Source organism: Chroicocephalus ridibundus, chromosome 1 (genome assembly GCF_963924245.1).
Source record: "Chroicocephalus ridibundus chromosome 1, bChrRid1.1, whole genome shotgun sequence".
Lineage (NCBI taxonomy): Eukaryota > Metazoa > Chordata > Aves > Charadriiformes > Laridae > Chroicocephalus > Chroicocephalus ridibundus.
Window position 1 is genome coordinate 10297417 of NC_086284.1, and position 8923 is coordinate 10306339.

Sequence of the window (8923 nt, forward strand, 5' to 3'; positions counted from 1 at the left end):
GATCCGGTAGAACGGTGGACTGTACATTCTACTGACAGCCCACTGCGAGTAACCCTAAAGAGACAATAAGCCGTGGGTTGGGGCGGGATGATCCAGTTGGGAGACATAAATCTGTGCATGCCATGAATTTTAAGAAGCGTTTTGCGATGATACTGGTCATAGGGGCGGTGTTGAGCTTCCCACTAGGAAGCTGGAGTGTACACCTAGATCACCTACGAAGTGCACACCCAGATTACCCGGTTAGGCTTATCATAAATATCACTAAAGGAGATACCCCACAGACTGTACGCTTTGATGCCTGTCAAGTACTGAAGTGTGGGAAGCTAGAGGCCCAAAGACGGTTGAGTGGTGAAAACAGGTACCTGTTCCCAGAAATTTGGAGGGTCGCAGAGGGATATCAGGAGGCTGCACCTTGTGACCGATGGAGTGAAGCGTGGTGGACCACCCAAATTGGAGGGTGGGCCATTGATGACAAGTGGTTCAAGTCTTCTTATTATTACCCTCTCAAAAAGAAAATACATTTTTACAAAGGATCACCTTCCCCAGAGTGTGGCCTTTTTGAATGGACTCCTCGGTTGATAACTATAACCCAGAGGGACGATACAGCTAACCTGAGGTATGGAATAGGAGCAGATGTGTCTGGAAGAGAGCCAAGGGGAAGATTTAGAATAGACCTACTGGAAAATAGCAGTTAAGCAGAAGGGACAGCTATGACTACTAAAACTCCCAGTAATACAACAGTGGGAACCACTGAATGACCCAGCTTTGGTAACGGTTGCTGAGATTACAGATCTTAGACAAACATTTGAGATTGAGACAGGGTACGGTGAGACGAATGCTTGGGTAGAATGGGTAAAATATACTGTTAATAGTTTGAACCAAAGCAATTGCTCTGCTTGTGCCTCAGGAAGGCCCACAGCACAGATTGTCCCTTTTCCCTTAGGGTGGACGAAAGATTCCCTAGGGATGTGGTGTATGATAGCATTATACCAAGAAAGGACGGCCTGGGGAAACGAGGCTTGTCATTCACTTTCCTTACTGTTTCCTGCCTTGGAATCTAGAGATGTTAAAGTGCCACCAGCATTTTCCACAGCAATTGGTAACCATCCAGCGTGCCTCTCACGGCAGGGTGTGAATGCTACCAAACCTGGGGGGGGATTTACCCTGTGCACTGAAACTCTGAATGGGACCAAGGATGTAAAAGGAAACTACTCAGCGATACGAGTGCCTTGGGTGGATCTCTGGTGGTATTGTGGAGGGAAGACCTTGCGATCTGTGTTGCCGGCTAACTGGAAAGGTACATGTGGAATGGTACAATTGGCAATACCATTCACCCTAGCATTTGAAAAAGGAACAGGAACCCTGAGCTCAGGCAGTAGCGTAAAAAGAAGTGTGGGTGTATCCTTTGATGAACGGATATATATAGATCCCATTGGAGTCCCTAGAGGAGTCCCAGATGAACACAAAGCAAGGAATCAGACAGGAGCAGGATTCGAGTCTGTCTTTTTCTGGTGGATAACTATAAGCAAAAATGTAGATTGGATAAATTATATGTACTATAACCAACAGAGGTTTATTAATTATACCAGAGATGCATTGAAAGGAATAGCTGAACGATTGGATGCAACCAGCGGATGGCATGGGAAAATAGGATTGCCCCGGACGTGATCTTAGCAGAGAAGGGAGGTGTGTGTGTAATGTTAGGGAACCGGTGCTGCACCTTCATCCCCAACAATACAGCTCCAGATGGTGCTATAACTAAAGCCCTTCGAGGGCTCACCAGTCTAGCTGATGAGTTAGCTGAGAACTCTGGAATAGACACCTCACTGACAAGTTGGCTGGATTCCCGGTTTGGGAAACGGAAAGGTATGGTGGTATCAATATTGACTTCTCTTATAATGGTAGCGGGAATGTTAGCGGCTGTCGGACGCTGTATCATTCCCTGTGTGCGAGGATTAGTTCAACGATTAATTGAAACTGCCCTAACGAAACGAATGGAAGTAGACCCTCCCCCATACCCTGGGAAAATGCTTCATCTAGAAGACAATAAAAACTGTCGAGAAGAAGAAGAACGTAACATCACGCTGTCGGCTCCAGAGGCCTCATATGGAACCATGCCCTGGGAATGCAAAAGACAATAAGATTATGAGAAAGGAAAGGGGGAAATTGTAAGAAAGGCAGGTGTTGCTTTTGCAGAGGAGAAAAGCCGTTTCCATCAGAGGTGACACGATAAGGGAATGACTGAGACAAAGAGGCTCCAGCAAAGGCTTGTAGAACATCTCTTATCACACAGACAAAAGGACAAACTGGTTCCTACTGCATTAGCGTCTGGAAGGGTAGTCATACATTTAACCAGGGCTAATGACATTGAGCAATTTTTTTGTTACCAAAAAGGAAGGAAATAAACTAGTCAGATAATCTCTTTAGGTGTAGCATAAAGAGAAGCAAACAGCGGCAGGACATGCGGGAAGAATTTTAGGCGCCTCGCACAGACCGTGAACCCTGGAGTACCCAACCAACGGGAAAGGGGGGAGGGAAAAATTGGGCCGGGATTAGGAAATAAAAAGGTGTGGTGTTTCAAGAACGGAAAGTGTGCCTACTTGCTAGGTCACCCGCTCTTGCAAGAGCGTGAATGAAAATGTGCCTCCCAGAGGATTCTGCCTGAGCCTATTTCATTCGGACCGGAACTTATTTCTCACAGGGGGGTCCCAGCAGGGCCCCCAGGCACAGCCAGGTCCCGGCAGCGGCAGGGGGGTCCCCAGCCCCATCTCAGCCCCCGTCCGGCGGGGACGGGCTCAGCCACAGCTGGGGAGAGAGGGCGGGGGCTGCGGGGGCCACCAGGCAGTGCCGGGGGGGGGCGGCTCCCAGGTCTCTCCCGGCTCCCTCAGAGGCAGCATCACCCAGGCGGCTTGTGCTGAGGCCGGCACAAGCCCGGGCAGCGGCGGGGAAGCGCAGCTCGCCCGCGGGCACCCGCAGCTCGGCCGCAGCTGGCGCGAGGGCGGGGGGCGAGGCGGGGGCGGGGCCTGCAGCCGCCGCGGCCAGACCCCACCCCCGTCAAAGGCGGCCCCGGGGAGGGCGGCGAGCGGGAGCGGGAGCGGGAGCGGGGCGAGCAGCCAGGGCGCGGGAGGTCACGCGAGAGTTGAGCTCGCGCGGGATTTCGCGCGGGAGTTGAGCTCGCGCGGGACGCCGAGGCAGGGCGAGGCGGGGGAGCTCAGCCATGGCCTGTGCCCGAAAGGCGCAGCCTCCCGCGTGTTGCGCACTTTCCAGAGGAGACGCGGCCACGCAGACAGAGCCCCCCTGGACGCCTGCAGCCCCCCCGGGCTGTGTCTGCAGGGAGCGCCTTCACCTCTCCCGGGTAGCGGAGGGTAGAAGGGATGGCGGGTGCGTGAGGTGCGAGCAGGCGGCTGATGCGCTCGGCCTGGCGGCAGAGGTCAAAGAGGGAGCAGAAAGGCTGCGGAGCGTCAGGGAGAGGGCAGAGCAGCAGAGAGTTGGGGTTGTTCAGCCTGGAGAAGAGAAGGCTGCGGGGAGACCTTCTTAATGTTTACAAGTATCTGAAGGGTGGGCTGAAGGAGGATGGAGCCAGACTCTTTTCAGTGGCTGCCAGTAAGAGGACGAGGGGTAACGGGCACAAGGTGGAACATAGGAAGTTCCGATCAAACCTGAGGAAAAACTTCTTCACGGTGAGGGTGAGAGCGCACTGGAAGAGGCTGCCCAGGGAGGTTGTGGAGTCTCCTTCTCTGGAGACTTTCAAGACGTGCCTGGCTGCAGTCTTGAGTAATGTGCTGTGGGCAATGCTGCTTTAGCAGGGGAGTTGGATAGATGATCTCTAGAGGTCCCTTCCAACTCTGAAATTCTGTGAGTCCATGAAACGTTCAGCCTGGAGAAGAGAAGAGAAGAGAAGGCTCCGCGGAGACCTTGGAGCCCCTTCCAGTCCCTCAGGGGGCTCCAGGAAAGCTGTGGAGGGACTCTGGATGAGGGAGGGGAGCCATGGGACGAGGGGGAAGGGGTTTCCACTGCAAGAGGGGAGACTGAGCTGAGATCTCGGGCAGAAATTCTTGGCTGTGAGGGCGGTGAGCCCCTGGCCCAGGTTGCCCAGAGAAGCTGTGGCTGCCCCATCCCTGGAGGGGTTCAAGGCCAGGTTGGCCGGGGCTTGGAGCAAGCTGGGCTGGTGGGAGGTGTCCCTGCCCAGGGCAAGGGGTGGCACTGGGTGGCCTTTAAGGTCCGTTCCTACCCAAACCATTCCCTGAAGGGGTGGGGCCCTTCTCCCTCTCCTTTTCTCCCTCTCCTTTTCTCCCTCTCCTTTTCTCCCTCTCCTTTTCTCCCTCTCCTTTTCTCCCTCTCCTTTTCTCCCTCTCCTTTTCTCCCTCTCCTTTTCTCCCTCTCCTTTTCTCCCTCTCCTTTTCTCCCTCTCCTTTTCTCCCTCTCCTTTTCTCCCTCTCCTTTTCTCCCTCTCCTTTTCTCCCTCTCCTTTTCTCCCTCTCCTTTTCTCCCTCTCCTTTTCTCCCTCTCCTTTTCTCCCTCTCCTTTTCTCCCTCTCCTTTTCTCCCTCTCCTTTTCTCCCTCTCCTTTTCTCCCTCTCCTTTTCTCCCTCTCCTTTTCTCCCTCTCCTTTTCTCCCTCTCCTTCTCGTTATGGTTTGAGAAACCCACCACAATTTCTTGTCCTTTAGAGAACTACTCTCTCACCCGATGACACCTCCCCAACCGGGAAGGGGAATTGGGGAAAAACAAGGACCCAGGAGGACACTGGGGAGCTACATCGCGGTTCTGTGATGGTGACTCAGAGCTCTGCAGCCACACTGGAGTCCGTGCCATGGGCGCTCTGATGCCTTGTCTCCCCTGGGCCCTCTCCTGATCGTGATGGGGCTCAGCGTATTCTCATCTGTGCTGCAGAGCAAGCGGCTTCAGGTAGGTGACTGTTGCACCACACTGTGCTGCGGCATGAGGTGGCGAGGGATGGCGTGGGGTGGTGTGGGGTGCCATGGGGGGCTGTGGTGTGGGACTGGGAGGTGATCCCGTCTCACCCAGCTCCTGGGGACCTTGCAGAAGTGGTGGAAGAAGAAGAAGCAACATCGGACAAGCAAGACAAGAGCCCGGACAGAGAAGCAGAGCGGTGAGTGGCCCCAGCACCGATTACCCTGCAAATGGCCTACACCCCACGGCTGCCCTGAGTCGGGGCTGCGCCGGGGGCTGCCGGCCGCTCACTCTGTCTCCTCCCTCCCCAACTTCTCGGGTAGGGGATGGAGGAGTGGAGAAATCCCGTCCGAAGCAGGAGAAGCGGTGAGTGTGAGGGAGACCCCAGATGCTGCCCCAGACCCTCACCCCGTGCCCTGCCCCTGCCTGCGCTGGGCAGCCCTGACCGCCGGCCAAGGGGGGTGCTGCCCGCGGGTCCCGCTGGGCTCCGGGGTGCAGCGGGGTCTCTTTCTCCTCCTTTGCAGGGCAAGTGTGGAGGACTCAAGAAGGAAGCCCCTCTCCCCATGGGCCCCGCTGGCCACCGTGGACTGCAAGACAGATGTAGGCTCCTCTTCCTTCAGCTCCCTCTACTCCTTCCCGGAGGCCTGTCCTGGTGGGATGGCGGAACTGTCAGCACTTGACTGCTCAGGACCCCGCCATCCCCCCAGGGCTGTCAAGGGGAGGGTGCAGGAGCCAGGGTCAGCCCTGTGCCAGGAGCCCCCACTGGAACTGCCAACAAGGACCACGCAAGAGGTCTACTTGACCTCTTGCACATTTTCAAGTAGTGGGGAGAGAGGCAGCAGCGCGGCGAGTTGACAGCCAGAGCCGGCTGCCGGCTGCGCTGCATCTGCTTCAGAAATTTCCCCTAATGGCTGGGAGGTGTGGGGCCGGGAACCCCCTGGGGTGCCCCACTTCTCATCCAATAAAAAAGTCAATATTTTCTCTATCCCTGTGAGTGTCAGCAGATCAGTTTTGTCCCTTGACAGGAGCAGAGAATCAGTTTTGTGTAAGGACAGCAGTATGTGCTACAGTAATGCCGACTCTCCTGTGGAGATGGGGGGGCCCTTGCCCCTTGTGCATTACACCCCACCCGAAGAGAGAGACAACGTCTATTATTGCGTTTACTATCTTTATCTCAGATCATCTGTTATTATGTGTAACAATAATGCACCCTCAGTGAGTTTGCAGATGACACCAAGCTAGGAGGGAGTGTTGATCTGCTTGAGGGAAGGAAGGCTCTACAGAGGGCCCTGGGCAGGCTGGAGGGATGGGCCAAGGCCAATTGGATGAGGTTTAATAAGGCCAAGGGCCGGGTCCTGCATTTTGGTCACAACAACCCCAAGCAACGCCAGGGGCTTGGGGAAGAGTGGCTGGAAAGCTGCCCCGCAGAAAAGGACCCGGGGGTGCTGGTGGCCGGCCAGCTTAACATGAGCCAGTCCTCCCCCAGATGAGCTGGGATCACTGGAAACCGGCTCAGCTCTCTCCAACCCCCCCCAAAGCAGCACAGCCCTCCCCAAAATGAGCTGGGACCGCTGGCGTCCAGCTCAACCCTGCCCAGCCCCCCCAGACCAGCGCAACCCCCCAGAGGCAGCCCAGCCCTCGGGACCCTTGCAGAGGCCGCCAGGCTGGGGCCCAGGGGGCGGGTCGGGGGTGTCGCGTGAAAAGGGGCAAAGCGGTTTTGGCAGAAAAGGAACCCCCTTGTGTTCTAACACTCCTCACCGAGGTGGGAGGCCAGGTGCGGCTGGGTGTAAATCCTGAGGGATGCCCAATTCAGCACTATCAGCCCAATGGCCTTTAATGTGTATTCAAGTGTTACGATTTGGATACACTACTAGTGGACTGCACCTTCCGTCTAGTCGTGCTCATGAACTAGCACGGCCACTCTCGAGTCTTTGGTTGCGTTCGGTGAGAAACCAAAAGGATGAGCTACTTCAAAAAGTGCAGTTTATTTAAGCAACAGATAGATAGGTTCTTAGGGCAGCCGGTGATAAATACACTGTCTGCAAAGCACGTGCAAATGAAAGTATTGTTACATCTACAAAACGCGGGACAAAGTTCTAACGATACAGCCTGGCTATACATGCAGAAAAGAGAGTCTCTAGAGAAATTTCTAAGTTTCCCGAGGGAGCCCTCGGTATAATCTACGTCTTACCCAAAGGTGTCCCTATGGGGGGGAAGAGAGGCTCAGCCCGTCGCCTGCTCCCAGAAGCCAGTGATGGAATTCTTTGCGATGGTGTCTTCCCTGGGTATCCCCCCTCTCTCGGGCTGTTTTTCTACTATTTGTTATCTTCGAGGTGGAGTTTGAGTGACTTTAGTCGTACATACTTTTATCATGAGTGGTGTAAATTTTTCTCGCTTCACAATTAAAGGTCTAGTTTACGAGAAGCTCAGGGCGCAGGCTCAAGAAGGAGCGGTCGCACCTTGGAGGCGGGTAGCCTTCGGGGTGGAGGTGTGTTTTGGTATTATAATGACATTCTAACGAGCAAAGTTCGCACAAAGGACAGCATTTCATCAAAATTTGGCAAAATGTTGGCTCCGAGTATGGAGCGGGCAGCTAATTGGCAGCTTATCTGTTTCCTGGTATCATCCCATTCCCGTATCCGCTATACATCCAAGGTAAAGCCGCGGAATAATTGCATCCCGTCCCGTACCTCATGTAGCTTATCAGGGAACCACAGGTGTTGTATTCTTCATGCCAGCTGCAGCTGTTTTCTCCCTCAGAAGCCTCTTGATTTTCTACTTTTCCTTCCTGTGTGAACAATGCTGTACTTTTGTGTTTTTAGCCAATGTAGTATTTATTCCACAGGGGGGCAGCGAGGTCTGTCCCTGTCCCCGTCCCCGTCCCCCACCCTCTGCCCTCAGCAGGAGGAGAGGAACCAGGTCCTCACCTCCTACCTGTGGGTCCGTCAGGCCTGGCTGGATGCCCACTTCGCCTGGGACAAGGACGCTTACGGCGGCATCGACAGCATCCGCATCCCCAGCAGCTACGTCTGGCGGCCGGCCATCATCATCCTCTACAACGAGTGGGTGCTGCTCACCCTCCCCCACCCCCCGGCTGCTCCCGGAGCTGGGGGGGCTGAGGCTGGGGCTGGGGGTGTTGCCAACGGGGAGCAGGGGGGGTCCTGGTGTGGGGGATGTGGGGAGACGGTCACCTCGACTGGGTGAGAAGGCGGCGGCAGGAGGTGCTGGCATCAGCCTGGTGTGCCACCCACCTGGCAGCTGGGATGTGCCACCACGGGGGTGACCAGGGGCAGCGAGCCCCCTCTTCCTGGGGGTGACGTGGGGAGGGGACACGGGGTTGGGGACCAGTGCTCGGCCCCGCAGACCCTTGCCCCACGTGGGGCTCGGGGCCATCCTGGCCCCACAGCGATCCCTCCCCCAGCGCCGACGACGGCTTTGGCGGCTCGGTGGAGACCAACGTGGTGCTGCGCTCCGACGGGCACATCACGTGGGACTCGCCCGCCATCACCAAGAGCTCCTGCAAGGTGGATGTCTCCTACTTGCCCTTCGACGGGCAGCGGTGCCGCCTCACCTTCGGCTCCTGGACCTACAACGGGAACCAGATCGACCTCCGCAACCGGCTGGACACCGGGGACCCGATGGATTCCTTGCTAGGGGGGGTTTCGATGTGGGGAGGTGGGCAGTGGTCTCTCCCCACCCTGCCGCAGCGTCACCACCCATTACCCACGCAGGGAAGTACTACATCGCCACCATGACCATGATCACAGCCTCCACTGCGCTGACCATCTTCATCATGAACGTCCACCACTGTGGCCCGGGGCGCCGGCCCGTGCCCCCCTGGGCCAGGTGGCTCATCCTCCACCACATGGCCCGGCTCTGCTGTGTCTACGAGGTGGGCGAGAGCTGCAAGAGCCCCCAGCGGGTGCTGGGCAGGCGGGTGGGCAGGGAGGACACTGGGGGGCCGGGGGAGAGCCCCATGGAGGGGGAGGTGGGTGCCGAGGCAGGGGGCTG

The 8923-nt window shown here is 56.3% G+C and overlaps 1 protein-coding gene across 2 annotated transcripts; it reads left to right on the top strand.

Annotated features, from left to right (window-relative positions):
• Nucleotides 1-4555: 4555 nt before the first annotated feature.
• Nucleotides 4556-6257, top strand: LOC134514518 (uncharacterized). Of its 2 annotated transcripts, XM_063332565.1 has the most exons (4): nt 4556-4906; nt 5045-5111; nt 5236-5278; nt 5437-6257. In XM_063332565.1, exons 1-4 carry the CDS (start codon nt 4859-4861, stop codon nt 5765-5767), a joined length of 489 nt encoding a protein of 162 aa, XP_063188635.1. In that variant the 5' UTR covers nt 4556-4858; the 3' UTR covers nt 5768-6257. The 2 variants fall into 2 exon arrangements, with proteins under 2 accessions (XP_063188635.1, XP_063188552.1); XM_063332482.1 differs by having other exon boundaries at nt 5045-6257.
• Nucleotides 6258-8923: the final 2666 nt, after the last annotated feature.

Bases quoted from the DNA above. Each gene is read 5' to 3' on its own strand.
- LOC134514518 (XM_063332482.1), top strand. From the start codon at position 4,859: ATGGGGCTCAGCGTATTCTCATCTGTGCTGCAGAGCAAGCGGCTTCAG. The intron at 4,907-5,044 runs GTAGGTGACTGT...GGGACCTTGCAG, and splicing joins TGCAGAGCAAGCGGCTTCAG to AAGTGGTGGAAGAAGAAGAA.